Genomic DNA, 21,548 nt, shown 5'->3' with positions numbered 1-21,548 from the left:
AAACAGTGTTACATCACAGCCAAACTAAACCGTGATGCTGTTGGTTTCTATTAAACATTAAAAAGGATGAAAGAGCAAGCAGCTTTATGACAAAAACATCACTTTAAATGACTTTCTGAGAGGCATCAGTGTGAAAGCCTGAATAAGAGACTGAGATGGGGGAAGAGAGAGACAGAGAAAAGAAACGTTGTACTTTACTTGTGTGTATCGGTGTCGACCTATAATGCAAACACACTGTGCCACTGGGAGGTGACATGAGACTGGAGGAGGATAGGAAGACCTGAGCAACGTCACTGCAGCTGGACTAGTGCGAACATTAACACACAATCGCTGCGTGACTGGATACAACTCGGTTATGAGATGGCGAAGATTACAGTTTTTATTGGATTATAGTGCATCTGCTTTACAGTCAAAAGCAGGTTTCACTGTATTATTACATTTGACCTTTGCAAGAATGTTTCAATTTTCCTCGTCTACCTCCTGTCATGATCATATAGAAACCCCACTGGTCCCTCCGGAAAAGCGGAGTAATTAGGCACAAGCTGTTTCCATGACTACAGCTGAATGAGCGCAGCACAATGTGGTCTTCCTTGATGAGGGTAAAGAGATTGTTTTAATAGTAGTAATTACTCAAAGGAAACTCCTTTGTTTTTTGAAGTGGGTTATTTAAAGACAGCCCACAAAAAAGACAGATGTGTATTGATTTCTCTATTAGAGGAAGAAATCTAAGCTTAAGTACAATGGCTTCTAATGTTTAAAGCACTTAATTTTAGTTACCTTTTTAGGCTTTGGGTTGTGTGCTGTTACTGTGGAGATCATCAAGTTGCTTGTGAAGTTAAATCAACCTCAAAACCGATTTTCCTTCCACTAGCAGCATCGTGTGTGGATTACCCTGCCATGTAAACAGTCCGTGTGCCCTGACCTACTACCTGTTAAGATGGGGATTAGCACTGTGGCCATGTGGTGAACAAACGAATGTAAGTACACATCAGAGTGGCATCAGGCAAAAGAGATACCAATGCCAGATGTGCTCACACCTAATTAGATCTGCCAGAAAATGATGAATCAGTTTTAAAGACTGTTATCTCAAATAAATTGCGGCACAGATGGATCCCTGTCTTTCCAGTGACATTTTGACATTTTATACACAGGTCTTGTTCAGCGTAGGGGGAGCTGTGATTTGGTGCTGGCAGGGAGCCACAGTATGCACACACTCTGACCTTGCCTAAGCAGGAAATACTGCTGAATCACACACAGTCACTGCACTAAACAGATGTAAAAGTCTATGACACCACCACCAAAAAAGTGTGATTATTTATAAAATACAAGCGAAACAGAGCTGAATAACAGTTAGACTTTAACACTCATGCTGTTGCCTGAATGCAGTAAGCTTCACTTACAGCATAAGCACTGGCAGACAGATGGATGAGCTGAGCTGGTAAGGCTCAAAGCTCAGGTGGACTCTCTCTCTCTCTCTCTCTCTCTCTCTCTCTCTCTCTCTCTCTCTCTCTCTCTCTCTCTCTCTCTCTCTCTCTCTCTCTCTCTCTCTCTCCCTGCAAGGTCATACTGCAGTATATCTGACAAAATTTGTTCCCCTCACTTTGTTTTGAATCATCATCATCACTGACAGAAAGACAACTGGGCAGGCTTGCAGGACTGAAGCCTCTTCACTCTCATAACACAGAGCATTACTTCCCTTCCCCTGCCTGGTGAGGATTAAACAGCCTGTGGTCAACAAAATGGTAGCCCTGCCAAAGAAACAACAATACATCTCCCTGTAACTGTATCTGCTGTACAGGAAGTCAGCATCCAAATTGATCCTGCCTCTCTGATAGAGATCATAAGATTTATTACTACTATAAATATATTAAATTTAGTATCACTTCCACACACAACATGACACTGTCTGGTTTATAGCCTTTACAAACTGTTATTTTAATGGTCCCTGAATGCATCATGCAGCAGTTAACAGATGAACTTCACTATGGATTTATGAAGGCCTAACAAATTAATCTCCTTGCCTTAGTGCTCTATGTGTTCCTGGAAAAGGGGATTTAAAACAAATATAGCTAGTGCGAATTTGCAACGATTTATAATCAACAACAGTTCAGTGAAGCCTGTGTGTGTGATTTAAACCTGCATGAGAAGGGGGATGGGGACTGGGGAGGTGTAAATGAAAGCTATACTGCGGCCGTTTGCGTGATGCACCGGGGACGCACCGACGCACACTGCAGCCTGGAAAAGCTACTTACTTCCCGACGAAATTCTCCAGGACCGAGCTCTTCCCGGCACTCTGACCGCCGACCACAGCGATCTGCGGCAGGTCCAGGTTGGCGTTTTGACCGATGGCGGAGAAGGCATCCTGCATGCGGTTCACCAGAGGAATCAAATCCTCCATTCCCCGGTTCCCCATCTTTGCGGTGCAACTGACAGGGTGTCTTTCCTTGTCAGGGCAGGGAGGGATTTATCTCTTCTTCTCTTCTTCTGTCCCTCCTCGCCACCCTCTCGTTAGAGGGTGTTTTGATCTGCGCACACACACCGGTTCACTTTTCGGCGTGCTCCCTCATTGAAGGCGCCTCCCTTGTGTGTCAGCTCACCTCAGCTGTAGGACTCTCTCCAGCACCGAGCACCGCAGGGGGAGGATGAGGATGATCTCTTGTATTTCCTCAGAAAGCACCCTGCAGTTCCCGACACCCACCGCTAGAGGTGACACTGCTCCACTTTGCCTTTGCTGCCTCTAAATGTGCTGATAATGGGAAATTCAGATTTTTCTAAGGCTCTGAAGTTTAATCTTTGTTTGAAAGCAATTTGAAAGACTGAAAATGTGGAATTCATACATCCAGTTTGGAGTATTGTTCCCTCTACACAGAGTTTTGTGTTGTACAGATCTGTCCATGGTGCTGAATCTGTTGGCACATTGGACAGGGATAAGGGGCACTCTATAACCTTTTGATTGTTAGTTGTTTTTTCACATATATATATATAAAAAAATATATATATATTTCCACACTAGCAGTGTGGTCCAGAGTGGAGTGTTTGAGAGCTACTGGATAAAGTGAAATCATATTTTATATGTGTTCACCAGAGGATGAAAGAGCTTTGACTTTACATCCAGGTTCATGTCCGTTTGACCAAACCTTTTTTGTTTATGGCAGCTTACATTTAAAATATATTACCAAATTCCTGCTAGCCTCAGCTGTACTTTGAAACTATGTCTTAACTCAAAGTCTGTATCCTCTTAAGGTTGTGATGGATGTGGAGCACAAATGTGGCTCCTGGACTCACTGTTCTGATGACCAGTTTCTTGAAAAAACTCATGTCAAGTTGGAAAGATAAATAAATAAATAAATGAGTCTATGAATGTAGTATTTGACTGAAATTAGTAAATTAAGTAACATGCAAAATCATTTAATAATTTATGTTGTATGCATAAACATACATAATGAAGTGTCCTACTGATGATATAATTTTTTTTTTTAAATGTGGCCACATTTAGGTGCATACTGTTAGTATGAAAAATAAATAGAGTATATGTAAAAATATATTAAAGGACATGGTATAAATGTATATCATAACTATAATATTGTATACACACAGACACATCAATTATCTATAATTTATTATTTTTGTGTAGTGGTATATATTATGAAAGATGTTTGCACACGTGTTTCTCTTTAATTATAAATAATTTGTCATTTATAAAAAATTATAAGTCATATTAAATATACTTATAATATAAATGTAACTGTTGCATTAATAATATACATGAAATACAATAAAACAAGTAACATAAAAACTATAATGCAGTACAATATATAGTGTGTGTGTATGTTTCTACTTCTAAGTTTCTACTTCTTTTAAGTTTTTACACTTATACTTAGACATATTTTTTTAAATGAATAATATGATAGTATATAATTCTGTACAAAGTACAGTATTTGGATTTCAGTGTTTAAATAAAAAAAGAAGAAGGAATGTTAAACCTTCATAAAGCCAACAAATTAAAAACTATTCTCTTATAAAAATGAAGTTATGTTAATTTTTAATACTAAATTTAGAAACACAACTAACTTCAGCCTTCACTCATCCTGTAGACATCAGACATGCGCAGTTCCTCAGACGGCCGCTTGAGGGCGGCAGGATCCAGCGCTTTCTCCACACTGACTGGCTGCTTTGGGGTCTCTGTCTGTCTGTGATGTTACAGGCTTCACTGGGGCTGAAAGCAACTGTTTAACCCTGCGTGCTATAATTGTAGCTGGATAATCAGTCACCATCACCGGTTTCCTCTTTGTGAAGTGAGTCGCAACAACAGCAGGAAGCCTGAGGTAAAAAGAGGAGGAGGCGCAGCTAGCTGAATGCTAAGCTAAGCTAACTAGGAGGCTAATGAAGCTTTGTTTATTATTTCATGACAGGTGTAAGCTAGTTCATTCATTGGCTCCAGATTGCTACTTCGTGTTTGTTGCGGAATAACAAAAAAACAATCTGTTAACTGGCTGCCCTCTTCGTAAAGTTGGTTAACTTAGCTAAGAAATGAAACAAACATAGCAAGCTAAAGGGTAAAAACGTTGTTAGCCTGTGTGCTAACACTAGCTAGTTGTCATCGCGACATCTGAGAGAGCGACCTGTTGTCTCAGGAGGTGCGCACTCTTACTGAGTTTGCCTGACAGCAGGGGAGCACAATCACATCAGCTTATTTCTCCTTCTTCTTCTTCAGGGATCTTATATTCCCCATTTTTACCTCACAGTTGCTGCTCTGTCCACACACGGAGGATACCAGAGCCCATAATGTTCAATCCGCACATCCACCAGCAGCAGCACCAGCAGCAGCAGCAGCAGCAACAGTTTCAACAGCACCTGCGGCAGCTACAGCAACTTTTCCAGCAGCAGCCTCCTCCTCCGCCGCCGCAGCCTCCTCCGGGGCACCATGTTCCCCATCACCACCACCAGACATCGCGGTAAGCCCTGTAACTCGAGGCCGGGGATGGTGCGAAGGCCCCTCCGGGTCAGATATGTGGCTGCTGGCGGTGGCAGAATGAGCGATTTGGGGATAGACACACATAGTGAGATGTGCACTGCGTAGTGTTTTAATTAGATTTTAATATATGGGCTCATCGAGCCCAATCTCTGCCATTTTCTCATATTTATTCTGTACTTGTGCAATTTCAATGTGTGTTATTTCTTGTATGTTTCTTTAGATCTTTTTGCACAGGGACCTGAGCAATCGTAGTTTTGTTCCTTCACGTGTACATTTTGTCGGAATGACAATAAATATCTTGAAATACTAATTTTAATCCTGCAGAAAACATGGTAGAAAAAAGGCACCGGCACGATTTATAGGCAATTTGTTTGATATAGTGGCCAAAGAGAATAAGAAGAGAACTGTTACAACCAAAACTGTATTTTCACTTTCTGGTGCAGACACTTATTCATTGGTAAAACAGTGTGTTTGTTAAAAGGTGGAGTATTTCCATGTTCTGTTATCTGGCCTGTTCAAAGGTTGATAAATATGCAGATTATAAAAACCTGCTATTGCAAGGATGCTGGCCTCAGACCAACAAATATGATCACATCACTTCGACCTGGTGACTATGGAAGTTGTAGGGGTAATATACAGCAAGCAGGTCATAATTACAAAATGAATCCCAACAGGATGATGCAGGACCCTAATGTGACCCAATGAGAATTAAGCATTCCACAAAGCTGTGTAATAAACCTAAACAAACCCTGATCTTATGATATGAAGTACACTGGCCTGGGCTGTGGGCTTGCGACATCTTACCTGTCAGCTTTTGTTACTCTTACTTGTCATCCTCAATGATGCAGGGTTATTACACAGCAGCCAGTCCAGCTTTATCTCACCAACACCCTCTTATTTATTTTCTGTGATCTAATCCTGTGTTGCTATTCTATATTAATGTTTCTTCCTTGGCTTTTTGTATTTACTTTGGATCTTTATATTTACAATATTTGTTTTTACAATTGTACTGTTCTTATGTATTTGATTTCCATGAATACATCTGCATGTCTAGTTACAGATTTCAGTGAGGTTATGTCATTTGAAATAATGACATTAATGCATCTATATTTTCTCTTCTTTATTTGTTGCCCAGAGCAATTGGTGTGCCTCCCCAGACAGCTGCTCCTCCCAGGATGGTCAACCTGTGCCAGGCGACCCAGACTACCATCATCGCCCCCAACCCCATGCTGCAGGGGGCCTTACTAATGCAGCAGATGCAGGGTACATTTTGTATTATAGTGTAAAGACAGCAGCATCTAGAAATGGGCAACAGTATTTTGTTTACTTGTGCTCTTCTTACCCTTGTGTCTGATCTCACACTGTCCTGTCGTCCAGGTAACATGCGGGGCTATGCGATGGGTGGACAGCAATACCGTCAGTTCTTCACAGCTGGCACCAGGTCATCTCTGCTCGGTCCAGTTCCCATGGGCATAGCTCTCAAGTCCCCCATCATGGGTTTCCCATCTGCTCGACCCTTCCACCCACACAATCGCTACTACAGCAACAACACCAACACCAACCCAGCCACTTCCTCGTCCTCCTCGTCTTCTACCACCTCAACCACAGTAATCACCATTATATTGATTAGAGAATAATGACAGTGCTAACCTCCGGTCGAAGGATCATGGTTTGATGATGATCTAAAGCAGTTTAAATGTTCGTGCTGATTTGTTTGGTACTGGAGGTAATTTGAAATGCAGCCCACTCAAAGATGATCAGGGCTTCATACTGTGTTTGACACGAGAGCAACTGAAAGCAAGGCTTCGCATCATCAGTAAAGTTAAAGTTCACAAATTCAGATTGAGTTCTTATCCTACTGAAGGGATTTGTCCTCCCAATGCAACAGTGTGGCTCTTTTGTGTTTTTAGTAGTTTTGGACAACCGTAGAGTTCTATGGCACAGAAGCACAAGTTATTTCAGGTTTTGGCCACAGTCACATATCTGATAGCAGAGCTGAAGTTATTACTTTATCAAAGTTGATGCAAAGAGAATTAAGAGAAACAATTTTGATCATTTTTTTAAGGCAAAAATGTCAAAAGTGAATTTATTCTAAATTCTCAAATGTGACTGTTTACTGCTTTTCTTTCTTCTGTGTGATATTTATATAGATTTTTTCAACATTTGGGTAGACAAAATAAGAGCCATTTTTCTGACATTTAATGGACTAATTAATCAAGAATAATTGTCAGATCAATGGATAATGAATGCAATTGTTAGTTGAGCCCTTTGTTGTATTTGATTTCTTCAGGTAATTTGTTGATGGTTAAAAGAGCCAGACTCTTAAACAAGTTGTCAAAATGTTTTGCTGCTCTGATTAAATCAAATTAAATTGAGTTGCAAATGCAATAATCAGTTATTTGGCAACCTGCATATTTCCATATATTATCAAAGTTATATTTGTTTATGTTAAATACATAGTCACAATCAGTTATAGCCAGATGTGTGAGTTATAGTGATGTCAGTTAAGGCCAATGTTGATGCTAATTTTAATAAACAACTGTGTATATATAACTGTATATAAAGTCCATCTGTAATTGTGTTATCTTTGCGTGCAGGAGGCTGCAGCTCGCCAGCCAGAAAGGAAGAGAGACAGCCAACAGATGGCAGGAGCGAGCAGCGATGACCAACCAGCAGCTAGCAGCTCCAGTGAGACAGGAGATCAGATTGAAACAGGTAGAGCTGCAACCTAGCCTGCACTGAAATATTTTACTTGTTTAAGCCTGAAGGGATATAGTATCAGTTTAATGTCATATGTGACTTTCAGTTAGTGTACATTTAAAATATGTACAGAAGAATACTTTGATTTTGAATTTGTTTATATGTGTTTGGCTGTAACCCACAGATGGTGCTGTGGGAGAAGAGGATGGAGCCACACAGCCCTCTGAAGAGCAACTTGAAGAGCCTGCAGTGAAGAAACAGAAGACAGACGAGTAAGAAAAATATTTATTATTATTGTTATAAACAACAGAAGACAACAGGGGATTAAAGTGTAAAGGTGCTCAGTTAAAGTGGTAACCTTGCCAAACAGAAATGGTCTCTCCTGAATTACCCTAATTTTTTTCCTCTTTTGTTATATCCCGCTCAGGTCAGAGGAGCCTAAAGAACAGTGCGAGGTTGAGACTTTCACTATAGCAGACACAGACGGGGAGGCTCCTTCTTCAGAGTGTAACAGCAACATGGAAGACAGCCGTCCTGAGGGTAAAATTAACCTAACATATATATATATCATCAATATGGAGAGCAGGTGGTTTCAGTTGAGATGGATACATATTGGTTGTTTCTCTGACTTTTTCCCAGACTGCATGATTTTGGAGGATGGAGGTTCCATAGCTGGATCAGATGCAGATGATGATTTGCTGCTGGAGGACAATACTGCTGCCGAGGTGAGGGGACTCTTTTTATTTTGTTATGATATACTTTGGAAAGTGCAGGTCAGATCTGTATGTCTGCCATAAATCTGCCAATATACACAAAACTGGGTTTACATCTGGTTTATGACACTTCTCTGTAGGCACACAGCTGTGCATCTGGCCCGTCAACATCTGGCAGGCTGAGTGAAGACAACCAGCAGGTTAATTTACCCCCGGATGAGACGCCACAGAGCAAAGATGCTCCTTTAGCTTCACCAGACCACCAGGAAGAAGAAGAAGAGGAGGGTGAGGCGGATGGCGCCAACAAGTTTTACTGCTACCTCTGCAGCATCACCTGCCACAACCAGCAAGTAGGTTGAATGGAAATGAACGCACATGACACAAAGTCACAGCAAACTCATTAAAGTATTTTTTTTGTACTGTCTTCTTCTATAATTTAATGTTCTCTTCTCTTGTGTTTTTTGTAGAATTTCAGGAGTCATATGAACAGCGTTTCGCACCAGCAGAGGATGATGGAGATCCAGCACATGAGCAACGCCTGCCTGGTCACACTGCTGCCTCGAGTGCAGGAGACTCTGCAGGGAGCAAGCAAAGAGGGGTTTGTTGCATTTGGCTTACGTTTTTTTGTATTCTCATTTCTCTAATACAGTAGTTTTAGTTTGAATGGTGATGATTATCTTTTTATTTCAACCGTAAACAAATTTAAAAGTCTTTTTGCAGTGAGTCATTTTAAGGTTTTTAAAAGAGAAAAGGATGTTCATGAATCTTGAGTTATGTTTGTCTGTGTTCTTTGCAGGGAGAAAAAATCTGATTTGCAGCGTTGGTGTGCCACTTGTCACACCCACTTCACCAGTAGCCTCACGGACCACCGTCGCACCAAGGAGCACAAAGTAATCAGCTGCTGAGCTCAATATCATTATATCAGCTTATTTGAATGCTTACAATGAGAATATAGTAAATAACAAATCATCCATGCCCAGCAGGATTGAATCAGTCAGATAAGAATAAGAGTGTGCTGACTTATGTTGTGGTTCATTCATAAATATGGACCTTTCATTATAGTTAAATCAGTCATTCTGTTATTGGGTTTTGTCTAAAAATGTATAAAATCGTATTCAATGGAAGGATATGTAGTTAGTGACATTGATCAGGGGTGGACTCAGTTTTGTTATATACTGTGATTAGTGATGTTCTGGTCTCCCTTTGTCTTTCCCCAGCTCGCCAGTCGAACTGCCATCTCCTCCTGCACAGTCTGCAAGAAACACTTCAGGACTTCCCAGATTTTTGTGGAGCACTTGCAGTCCCAGGAGCACCGGCAGAAGATGGAGAAGGTATCTGTGTTTACATTTCTGATTTCCTGCAGGTGATTATTAATTAAAATACTCCCCCAGTCATTCATGCTGTACTGTTTGTTAATGTTTCCCAGCTTCAGGAAACTGAGGGCTCTGAGGCTTTGGCCAAGCTGACCTCAATGGATACAGACGGCTTTTCACTGGAAGAGGAGGAGGGCAGCGAGGTGGAAGAGATAGAGGATAGACAGAGGAGCGAAGGGGACCAGGACTCCACTGACAAACAGGTGATTTCATTGAATATGTCGATAATTGATTATTGGAGCCAGTAAACTTCACAGCACATTGCTTTGAAGTACAGTGTCATCTCTGATATAACACTTTCAGGACCTCTTAGTTGGTGCATTATTATAATAAAGTTGTTTACTGTGTTTGTGGTGACCTGGTACAGGATGGCTGGACCTCCTCTCAAGAAGTGACCCTAAAGGACATGACCAGTGATGAGCAGTATGACCCTGACAAAGTCTACGGTGAGTGACAGTCCTCCTGCTTTTTATTATAGTTCGGCTTTAATGATGACATTTAATGTTATTGTATAATATCCATTTGAGTCACGTTTAGTCTCTGCTTTCTTTCTTTTACCACAGGGTCTAGTTTCTTTGTTCCAGTAGCAGGTTTTATCTGCAGACTCTGCAACAAATTCTACCACTTTGAATCATCTGCCCTGCACACCCACTGCAAATCCCTGAAGCACTTTGAGAACCTCAAGGTTTGTTTTTAATGACTTCACCAACCTTGTTTTCCACTATCAAATAGACGGTAGCTAGTGAAACTAATTAGCTGTGGCCCAAATTAAATTATTGTTGTTGTTCTCATTTCATGTATTAGGGAATTCAATTTTAAGTTTATTAACACTTGTGGTCATTTGCGTTCAGTATTTCAGAGAGAGATGTTTTTTCTTTTGTTGGTTGCTCTCAAAGGGATGGTTTGCATTCATGTGTGTGTTTCTCCTCGAGGAATCTCCACATCCTTATCATGTTTCTCTGCTTTCTTTTCTCAGACTCATAGAGAATTGCTCTGTCAAAAGGGTGAAGCTGTTGAATCTTCCACAGAATCTCTCTTAGCTGAGGACAGCATCAGGCCAGTACCAGAAACCACCACAGACTGTTTGGATGAAAATTCCCTCTGCGATGACACAGATATAGGGATGGAAGTAAACTCACTGCAGCCTACCATTACACTCACCCGACTGAGGGTCCAGGAAGAAAACCAGCAAAAGGAGAACCAAGCTGAACCAGAACCAACCTCACAGGATTGCATCACCACCTCAGCGACCAGCAGTGACAGCACAGACCAAGAACTAAACCTCCAAAGCGAAGAGCAAGAGCCCACATCCCAGGCCTCTGTAGTTCAGGAGAGTCCAGCTGAGTTGCCCTCTGACAGCATCGAAAAGGTGCCAGAATTGGAGCCAGACTCAGAGCCAGTCTCAGAGCCAGTCTCAGAGCCAGTCTCAGAGCCAGTCTCAGAGCCAGTCTCAGAGCCAGTGGCAGCTGCTAATGAAGAGGAGAAGGAGAAGGAGAAGGAGAAGGAGAAGGAGAAGGAGAAGGAGAAGGAGAAGGAAGCTCCTGCTGCACCAGAGAAAAACAGCAGCACAGGGAAGGCGAAAACCATGCCCAAACGCAGGTCAGGAAGATCTGCAAACAGACGTTGAGTCAAAGATGTGGAAAGAAAGGAAACCTGGTATAACTCCCTTGAGACATCACATGTCAGTATACAAAGAGGTGCTTCATGGACCAAGAAGTGAACAGCCATGTTGGAAAGTTTGAATTAAACACACACCCACAAATAGGAAGACTGATGATAATGATAAAACACGGTGGAACAGTTGCTCTCCCAGGGTGGGAATAACATGATCTGACATAAAATACAAGTTCCAGTCTCCAAGGGTTGGTAAGCCTTTTAATTTTGGCTCCCAGTTAGAACATCATGTTCTTTAGGAGGCCTATCATGTGGCCAAAAGTCGTACTTTCAGATTACACAAATCAAAAAGACATGCAATTAAGCATGTCTGGTCACACCAGCCTGTTCCTTTAAGTGTTCATACATTGATTGATTTTTTTTAACTCCTCTTATATTGCATTAATTAAAACAAACCTCTTTTTAGATAGAGATGTTCAGTAAATTGAGGACCTGCTAGAAAATATGTTACATATATTGAAAATCATAGAAACTACACATTTTATGAAAACAACATTTTAAAGATGTAGTATGAGATTAAACATTCATATTCACACAAGTTCTCTAAACACTGGAAAGAAGAATGAAATGTGGAGAGTGAGAATGTGTTTTTAGGGCACAAATTAGCTGGATAATCTAAACTGGCTCATCAAAAAGTTTATTTTCCACCCTGCTGTCCTCAAGGATCAGGATTTAGATGGGGGCTTATCGTCGTCTTTTTTTTTTTTTTTTTTTTCCGTTTTTTTGCAGATTCTCTGGCTTAGCTAGATGAATGATTGTTAACGTAATATAACCTGCAAGTGTAGAAGACTATACTGATAGTAAAGTGGAGACATTTTCCACATTTGCTAACCACGTAGCACACGCTTTTAGCGAGTTGAAATATAGAATGTAACTAAATTAAGTGTTTGAGCAAGTGACTACTTCTTTTTAAAGTGTTATCACGAGCAAAATGGTACTTTTGGCTTGAGAACCTGAATCTGATCATAGCTTTGCTGATGAAGAAGAGATTGTTCAGGGCATTTTTTTTTCTTCATCTATTTTTATTTCTATAAATTTTGAGTTTATGATGATGTTGTGTGGGGCAAAAGAGTTGTCAGTAGCAGTGGCCTTCTTGCTGAAACAGTACTGTTCATATTATTACAGACCTGCTGTCGGTGGCCAGGAAAGTCTTTTTTTTTTGTGTAGTGAAAATACAAAATCTCAGCATAAGGTGTAGGGCCTGATTGTGTTAGTGGACTCCTTTGTCAACAAAGTATCTACACAAAAAAAAACCTTTTTACATCTGCTCTCAGTCATATGGAAAGAGTGCTCCTGTATTCTTAAACTATTAAATAGCTCTCAGTGGAACAAGAGCAGCAGACAGCTTCATCAACATGCCAAGAAAAGGAAAGTTTTTTCTGAATCTAAATGATTAGAGTCCTGAAGTCTTGAAGCTCCTTTTAACATATTAAGCCTTGTCATGTAAAACAGGTATGTGCTGCGTGAAGTACTAAGTTGATTTTCCCTTCACTGGATGTCAAAATTGAGAATAAATTCACTTCACATGGTTCATGTTGCCACTTCAATCACATTCCCGTAGACATTTGTCAAGTGTGCCTGCATTTAGAAAACATAATAGTAGCTTTTGTATATCCGTGAGCATTCTTCGAGCATTCGCATTATAAAATATTGTTAGTTGGCTTATTTTCCTTTCATTTACCATTGCATTGATTAATTTCCCCCCTCAATAAGATGTTTAGTTGCTATACACTGGATGGATGGATGGAACCACAGATGAGTTAATGGTCCCAATATTTCGTGTTAGGAGGAACCCTAACGTGCTTACAGGTATTTAAAGTTGCAAAGTCTCTTTGTGAAGCTTCAACCTGTAACATACAGTGAATTGCCCCGTTATAGATTATATGTATGTAACGTTTAATTCTGGTTCCAGCATTTCAGCCTCCACAACGCGTAAATAAGGATGTATTACTTCCTTTTTCATGACTCGTGTATTGTTCTGGAAACATTTCACCCTCCATTATAGAGAACGATATTTGAAACCACAGAAGACCGGTTTACACATGAAGCAAAAACCTGTAGTCACCATGTCAACCATCACATAATTAATACTTCTATCCGTGTTCTGTCTGAAGGCACAGGGGGAAAAATCTGAGATGTACATTTTAGCTCTGATATAAAGAACGGGGCAGAAGAGAGGTGGGGGAAAAACATGTAAAGAATTTCAAACAAAGCTGAATGTTTCTTATTGTATTTTTATTCAGCTACTGACAATTTGAGATCAAAAACAAGTGATGTTTTCTAACTGCTGGAAGTTTAATGTATTTTTGGATGTTTTTGTTTTCTGTTCGGGGGTCATTTTAATTTATATTAAAATGTCTGACAATTCCCAAGCTTGTGGTTGTGAAGCGTCAACTTTTTTTTTTTTTTTGGTTTGCACTTTACATAAACACTTTCCATACAGCAGTTTAATCCTGAACATGATGATGAAAATAAACTGCACACATTTCATCATGCTGCAGATGCACTGCAATAGTTTTTTTTTTTTAATACTTTTTGACATCTGGAATGTTGCATATTCACTTTTTGGGACACATACAGTAATTACAGAGACTGCAGTTGTTATAAAAGCTGATGCCAACATTAAATAGATTCTGGGTGATGCCAGAAACACCATAATGTTACTCTGATGTTTGACTGTAACTCCAGTTTAACCATGAGGACAGAATCAAGCTTGTGCAGGGTTATGCATTTAAATCTCTTACCTCCCCTCATTAATATCACACATAACTGATGTCAAGTCTCTTTAATTACCTTCTTAAAAATCTACTGGTGTGTTCCTTGCTTTGGGAATGTCATCATGATGTCCCACTTGGACCTCAACAAAAGCTGCAGAGGGGGATAGAGCCTTTTAAATAGCAACACTACAAAGCAAGTTGGCAACAGTGCAACTTGTTTGTTTGATGAGCTGCTAGAGGTCAATAAACTTCAATCTCCTCAGGAACCAAACATCAGCACACCACAGTTCAAAAAAGGAGAAAAACTAGATTGAGTTCAGTGACAGGATATGGAAAATATCACTGTCGTACACACGTCTGCTGATGAGGGTGCAATTTTACAGAAGACTCACACAGGCATGGTCTATGAGGATCAAGCGTCACTAGTCAGATGTCAGACTAACAGACATAGGTTAGGACTCAACTTTCAGACATTTTCCTATCTGCATTTTGCCGAACTCCATCCCCTTTATCTAACTGCTCTTATCGGTCATTTGCGAGTTCCCGGTGTCATCATCCAGCTCTTCCGTGCCAGGTGAGGAGGAGTCCATGTCTGCAGGTTGGGGCTCCTCTTCAGTGGGAGAGCCGAGCAGCTGGGCCCTGAACTCCTGCCGGGCTTGACGGTTGGACTCCATCAGCTCGTGCAGTTTGCCGTTAAGTGCGTCATTCCGGTCCTCCAGGTCATCGAGATAGGAGTTGATCTGATCTAGCATGGAGTTGATGGATGCATACTCTGTGGATAAGCAGCAGAGACATTAGACTTTTCTGTCATGCAAAATAAAGAGCTGCCATCTGTAGATTAAGTTAAGGGTTTAACAGAAAAAGATGTAAAAAGCTGATTATTTATGTGCAATTTATTTAGAGCTTTAAAAAAGACAGGTTCACAAGTTATAAAAATAATAATCAGCTGTCCAAATGAACACTGAAATAGTTTATTTTTCTTGCCATAATCAGTCCTCCTGTTCATACTGGCCATTAGAAGATCACTCCATAAAGAACATACAATGTAAGAGATGGGAGACACAATCTATAGTTTATGTGAGACTAATATGAAGCTTAAGCTGTCCAAAAGAATCAAATCAAGTAGATATCTTTAAATATTAGTCTTTTTGGTGCCAAAGTCCCTCTTTTTGACATTGAAAGCACATTTGAAGGTGATCTGTAGTCAGTATGAGGACAGTGTTAAAAGGTGTGAACCTATCCTTTAATACTTTAAATATCTGACTTTATAAATCAATGTAATGACTGATATGAAGCTTCAGCCGTCCAAAAGAGTCAAATCAAGTAGATCTATTTCAATATTAGTCTTTTTGGTGCCAAAGTACTCTTTTGTTACTATTCTGTCCCCCTTTACTTACACTGAAAGCTCATCTATTAATAGCCAGGGTTCAAATCTTGTGAAGTTATCCGTTATTACTTTAAATAACTGACTTTAAAATCAATGTAATGGCACAATAGTTTGGTGGATATTCCCTTTTAACTTCAATAACATCGCCCTAACCAACACTAACATGGCTTTCTCCTTACCTTCTTCGCCGAATTCATCCTCGTCGTTGATGATACCCTCATCAACAGAGATGTTGGGGTCTCCATTTGGTCCAGACATTGTTTAAATATCTACGTTTGTTAATGTATTGTCCAAACAGCTGGTTATGTTGCGTTTTAGCTAGCTAGGTAGCTAGCGACCAGCGAACTAGCATTAGCAACAGTCTCTGAGAGCAACAATTTAAGCTCAGCAAAAATGGCACTAATAGATGTCCTCTTCGACGGTGTTTGTGGAAAGAGTAATACAATAATCTCCCACAGGCTAATTCATCTAGCTTTACGTTTAACTGGAAAACGTCAAATATCTGCGTACTAAGGGATTTAACAAAGGTTGTTTATTCAAAGAGAAGATAGTTCACTCTTAACAAAATAACCTAGTGTGTAAATGAGTGAAACTATCGTCAATGATGGATCGGATAAATGAAATGTGTTGTATTAAGTTATTAACTAGCGACTGAAGTGAAACAACGTACAGCTTTTACATTTAAAACCTCCGCAACATCCCCGCAGCTTTACATTACGACTGGACCAATGATTTTTGAAAATAACGACGGAGTGGGCGCTCTTCTTTTGGTTCTGAGCCGTCACATTCGAGTGTAGTCAGTCACATGATGAGTCAGCTGACTGGACGCACTTGCTTAGCACCTGACTTAAACATTTATTTTTGGACAATTTAGAGTTACTTGAACTGCTTCAGATAAAATACAGTTCTGAGTTATAGTAGCTGAAACAGATTTGCCGTGTGCATTTGTATTACGTCGTCCGTAAATAAAGTATTATTATTATTATTATTATTATTATTATTATTATTATGGAAAACTTGTCCTTTACTTGATTTTATTAGTTTGATTTAATCAGATGACCGTGTTTGATAATCATGATTGAAAGCTTATCGTCTAAGCTGACCTTCCTTACTTGAATCAGTGGGTGGCGCCAGGATATCAGTCAACAAAACTGGAGCAGTAAACCCACGTGTAGACACTTCCTGAAAGGGGGGTGGCCTGATCAACACATTGAAATATCTGTTTTCAGGTTACTTTAAGCTATGGAAGAATTACCTGCGGATCTCAAAGCTTTCCTTTTAAATCACCCCTTTCTTCAGCTCACTGATGGCAAAAAGGTTAGCGAGCAAATTACATCCCATCACACTCATTTCACCTTGGTGCAGTGTTGACGCTAGCCGTGTTGCTAATTTAGCTCATGAGCCATGCACTTGTAAAAGGTTGTGATGGCTAGATGTGTTGACCAAGACTGGAAATTGTCCACTTTATTACCAGTTTTATTGCTGCATCCTGCTTAACGACGCGATTAACACCACCAAATGCACCGCATGCGTCACCTAATGCGTTTGTTTTCAGATCAAATGTACACTGAATGGCCACGAGTTTCCATGCAACCTGTCTGAGCTGCAGAACTTCACTAAAGGGAAGAAATATGAGAAACTGAGTGCTACAGCAGAGTTCAACTACAGCCAGTATGAGCCACACGTTGTGCCAAGCTCAAAACAACCGTAAGGAGACTCGTCTGTCTGTCTGTCTGTCTGTCAGTGTGTTGTCATTTTGCAAGAGAAAACAATAAAATCCTGTTTTTCTTGCAACATTTATTGTCAAGGAAATGCCACAATTCGTCACTCAGAAATCCACTAAATCTGTCAGGCTGATCTGTATTTTGTAATATGTTTTCTGATTTTAATTGTCTGTTTTCTAGTAATCAGCTCTTCTGTAAGCTGACCCTCAGACACCTCAACCGGCAGCCACATCATGTCCTAAGACATGTCAACGGGAAACGCTTCAAGAAGGCCCTCACCAAATGTCAGTGCATCACTTATCTACATGCATGGCACAGTTAACTGGTTGTTTTATTGTAGGTTATGAGTGCTGTGCCTTTGAACAGTGGGATGGTTACGCAGCCCAAGGCCCAAGTAACATAGATTTGGAGTGAGATACTATTTCAGGAAGGAAATGAAAGACATCCGACTTATCTGTTCACATATCTTTGCATCATTTTTCTGCTGAACATGATCAAACTAAGTCTGCGCCAACTGACATTTTTAAACGTGTTGGATACAAATTTAAGGAGTGCAGTCATTTAGAAAAAGAAAATAACAATGTTAAATTGTTACAGCTTTAACTTGTATAATCCAGTAAAACATCCATGCCAATATCAACTATAGACTTGTCTAGTCACAATATTCCCACAATTGTTTGATTTAATAGAAATTCAGTTTAAATGTATTTGTACAGCACCATCTCATACAAAGTAGTTCAAACATCTTTATATTAAAAAAGGAGTGGCAAAGATGTGCAAATAAACAGGAACATCATGCATGCATTAAGACACACACACACACACACACACATATATATGTGTATATATATATACACATATGTTAGTATAAATATGGTGTGTTCATTTAGGGAAATTCTCAACTGAAAAGAAAGGTGTTTAGTTTGCTTGTAAAAGAACATGGTGTTGGAGAAAGTCTAAGTTCAGTGGGCAAACCTTTCCATTTTTTATATACACCAGACATTGAATGTGCTTTAGGCACATCTGCTGAGTTCATAAACTGACAGCATATCTGAGAGGTGCTGTGTGGAGACAGACCGGCAACTGCTTTGTACCAAAATGTACTACTATCCATTTCAGGTTTTATCTAGTGTTTGACCTCTGTTCTTATCAGTATTGCCAATGTACCTTGATCTTTTAAAACGTCTTAATAGTATTAGTTACTCTTTTCAAGTCATTCTTTATGATGCAAATAGTGACCTTAGCACTCGTAGATTCAACAGTGAAACTGAGAGGTCACATCTCTTCAAGTTTTGAGTCAATATAACTTAAATCAGAGCTGAAAAACCATTTCCATTTCTGAAATCATTTTTAAATGACTTAGCTGGCAGTTGATGTAATATGCTGCAGTTATGAGTTGTTGAGATAACTTACAGATCTGCAGCTCTCACATTATTGCCTGATTACTTATGCAACCGTCTCATTCCTTCCATAGATGAAGACTGTGTGAAGCAGGGGATTGACTTCGTTCCAGCCAGACTCAAACAGAAAAGGCCCAAAGATATCAGAGAGGAGTTCAATCAGGGGAGAGCCCCAAAACATGGAAACAGCGTGTGGGAACCCTCATCCAGTGACGATGGTCACAGTGACTCAGAAGACAGCATGAGTGACCTCTACCCATGTCAGTATCTTTTTTTCACCTGTAGAATGGTAGTTATGTGTCATGGAGGCTCTCAGAAGTTTACAGATTTTCATTCTAGGCAAAGAGCAAATTAACTTACTGATTAGCACATTCATAGTCATTAATATCATTGATTTGGTGTTTAGTTTACATGGAAAGCTACAGACTTTGTTTCTCGCTGTGCCTGAGTCCAGATATGCAGTTTTAAATTGATTTTTACCTTGTTGTAACATTGTTTTTTTTCCCCCCACAGCGTCTATGTTCACTTTAAATAAACAAGCAGAGGAAGCCATGGAGGATGGCGTGGCTGAGAAGGAAGATGACTTCCAGACAGATGAGGATGAGGATGAGGATGAAAATGAAAATGAAGAGATGGAGGTGGACAAGCAAGTGCAGCAGAAACGTAAAAAGGTGTGTAGAGGTCTGAAATAACGTGTGTGTGTGTGTGTGTGTGTGTGTGTGTGTTGGATCTGTTTTGTCAATGTCATTTTGAGTTTTTTCTTGACAAATGATAATACTGTAATATGTGTGTCTTCCAGGTCCAGGGTGGTGGTTTTCAGAAGAAATTCAGAAATAACAACTGGAAATCGGGACGTAATAAGAAAAAGTTGAAAGCGCAAAGTGGAAAGTAAAACACTGATCCGTATCTGAAGAATTTTTATACCTGGACATTTTTCAGGCAACAACACTGACATCCAGTTTGGAGTAGTATACCTGTATCTGAGGATAGCCTCACCTTTGTATAAGTGAACATCGCTTGCATTTTTCATTTTTTCTGTACATGAAAAATTTTTTTCCCCCGATGTTGCACAGTTGGAGCGAGGCGGGTTTACCTATGATGGAAAGTGTGTTTGTGGCAGTAAACAGATCATTTGTACTGGATATGTTTGTTTTCTGGTTTGCAACCAAGAGCACTGTCCAAAAATACAACTCTGTTTGCACTTGCACACATTGTCTGTTTTGTTTTTTCTACCAATCATTGCCTATAAAGCAGATAAAAAGCATGACGATGCACTTTTTGAAATGTGCAGTTTGCAGGAAAGTTTTTAGATCATAATCCTACAATCAATCTTTTTGATCTTTTTGAAGAGTTTTACAAAATGTAGACTTGCCAGAAGGTGAAACGTTTGTAGCCTTGACAAACATCTATTTTTTTGTGTATAAATTGTATTTTCTTCATAAGTAGAGGAAACATGCTCATCCTCCTCCTCATCTGTCACCATCAGTAGATGCATATCTGGCTGATCCTCTGTAAATGTCAGCATCAGTCCGAGCCAGCCGCATTTATATACTGACAACTACAGTAACTCCCCCAACGTTTGTCTTCATTGTGTCCTTCCATGTTATATATCCAGTCATGTTGGGAGAGGGTTTAAGGGATTTTTAACAAGGTGCTATGGGAGCAAGCAAGTGTGGGGAGCTTATGGGTGTTGTTCAGCAGAGAGGAGAGGCCCAACGGTATGCTGTAGCTCTGGTTAAGTGTGTTGAGGCTTAAAATGCACAACTACAAAAACAGTTTCACAAGATTACATGGATGCTGTATGACTCCATTCTTCAATCTTACATCAATTTCAACTCAACGTCTGCAGCGAGACATTCAGTTTGGCAGGACTCCACCATCAAACAGTTTGTATTGTGAAAGTTGGTGTCAGTTAAACCAGTAAAAGTTTCAGAGGTTTGTAAGATTTATATGAGGGAGCACTGAAACTGTTTTGGGGTCTGCAAACAGCACCTTACCAATACACATTATGCTGGTTTTTCTTTTGTTCTCTTGCCCAACTGTGTGACCTCAACTTACTGTATTGTTGTTTGTGAGACAGTTCGTGTGTCTTTTCTGGTTTCACTATGAAAGTTTGTAGGTTATTTGTAGTGAGTGTGATTTGAAGTTGTGCAACACAATGGCACAATTGTCATAATTTGGAAAGTTGAGTAGCTGAAGGTTCTGTGATGTTTGAAGTCCCCATCTTCTCAAATATATTTTTCTTCTTGTTCCTACAGTTGGATGTTTGAGCTTCACAGAATGATGTATGCAGGTTTATACAGCAGTAAACCTTCTGAAATGATATTCTTTGAGTTAGGATTGGGGATTAGTGAAAAGGAGATGAGGAGGGGATTTTATTGTAATATAAGATGGAATATAAGAATAAAAATAGTAAAATAATATTGAAGCCCATTTTTGCCAATATGATAAAAAAAGGGGCCTGTTAGTCAATATAACGACAAACTTTCTCAAAATAATGATTAAGTAACTCAAAATAGTGACTTAATATCTCAATATAATGAGATACTATCTTAAAATAATGACTTGGTAATGCAAAATAATGGCTTAGTATCTCAAAATAATGAGATACTAATACGATAATAATATGCTAATAATACTAATACGATAACTCATTATTTTGAGATAGTTTAACATTATTTTGAGATAGTTTCTCATTATTTTAAGTTACTAAGTCATTATTTTCAGATACCAAGTCTTTTTTTAGATAGTTTCTCATTATTTTGAGATATTATTTTGAGTTAACAAGTCATTATATTAAAGTTTCTCATAATTATTTGCATAATTATTTTTTATCACATTGGCGGAAATGGGCTTCCATACAACATAGTAAAAGTAGCTACAAA

General features: G+C 39.5%; 4 protein-coding genes across 6 annotated transcripts in view; 2 read left to right on the top strand and 2 right to left on the bottom strand.

Moving 5' to 3' along the window:
• Positions 1-2,413, bottom strand: part of dnm1a (dynamin 1a) — a 53,569-nt gene extending 51,156 nt beyond the window's left edge. For all 3 annotated transcript variants that reach the window (XM_053339394.1, XM_053339392.1, XM_053339393.1), the window contains exon 1: positions 2,253-2,413. In XM_053339394.1, coding sequence (XP_053195369.1) covers positions 2,253-2,413 — 161 coding nt within the window. The remainder of the gene's footprint in view (positions 1-2,252) is intronic.
• A 1,794-nt stretch (positions 2,414-4,207) lies between these two features.
• ciz1a (cdkn1a interacting zinc finger protein 1a) lies at positions 4,208-13,509 on the top strand. Its single transcript, XM_053339485.1, has 15 exons — positions 4,208-4,325; positions 4,715-4,955; positions 6,111-6,238; positions 6,353-6,582; positions 7,573-7,690; positions 7,860-7,947; positions 8,103-8,400; positions 8,529-8,738; positions 8,856-8,986; positions 9,185-9,278; positions 9,606-9,719; positions 9,815-9,964; positions 10,129-10,207; positions 10,325-10,446; positions 10,738-13,509. Exons 2-15 carry the CDS (start codon positions 4,786-4,788, stop codon positions 11,386-11,388), a joined length of 2,583 nt encoding a protein of 860 aa, XP_053195460.1. The 5' UTR covers positions 4,208-4,325; positions 4,715-4,785; the 3' UTR covers positions 11,389-13,509.
• A 144-nt stretch (positions 13,510-13,653) lies between these two features.
• bbln (bublin coiled coil protein) lies at positions 13,654-16,045 on the bottom strand. Its single transcript, XM_053340107.1, has 2 exons — positions 15,719-16,045; positions 13,654-14,924 (listed from the first exon to the last, which is right to left on the bottom strand). Exons 1-2 carry the CDS (start codon positions 15,795-15,797, stop codon positions 14,665-14,667), a joined length of 339 nt encoding a protein of 112 aa, XP_053196082.1. The 5' UTR covers positions 15,798-16,045; the 3' UTR covers positions 13,654-14,664.
• Positions 16,046-16,689: 644 nt separating this feature from the next.
• On the top strand, positions 16,690-19,870 carry surf2 (surfeit 2). Its single transcript, XM_053340184.1, has 6 exons — positions 16,690-16,856; positions 17,095-17,246; positions 17,444-17,547; positions 18,738-18,923; positions 19,177-19,334; positions 19,463-19,870. Exons 1-6 carry the CDS (start codon positions 16,782-16,784, stop codon positions 19,553-19,555), a joined length of 768 nt encoding a protein of 255 aa, XP_053196159.1. The 5' UTR covers positions 16,690-16,781; the 3' UTR covers positions 19,556-19,870.
• Positions 19,871-21,548: the final 1,678 nt, after the last annotated feature.

Source organism: Scomber japonicus, chromosome 19 (assembly GCF_027409825.1).
Source record: "Scomber japonicus isolate fScoJap1 chromosome 19, fScoJap1.pri, whole genome shotgun sequence".
Lineage (NCBI taxonomy): Eukaryota > Metazoa > Chordata > Actinopteri > Scombriformes > Scombridae > Scomber > Scomber japonicus.
This window is presented reverse-complemented; position numbering and strand designations above follow the sequence as displayed.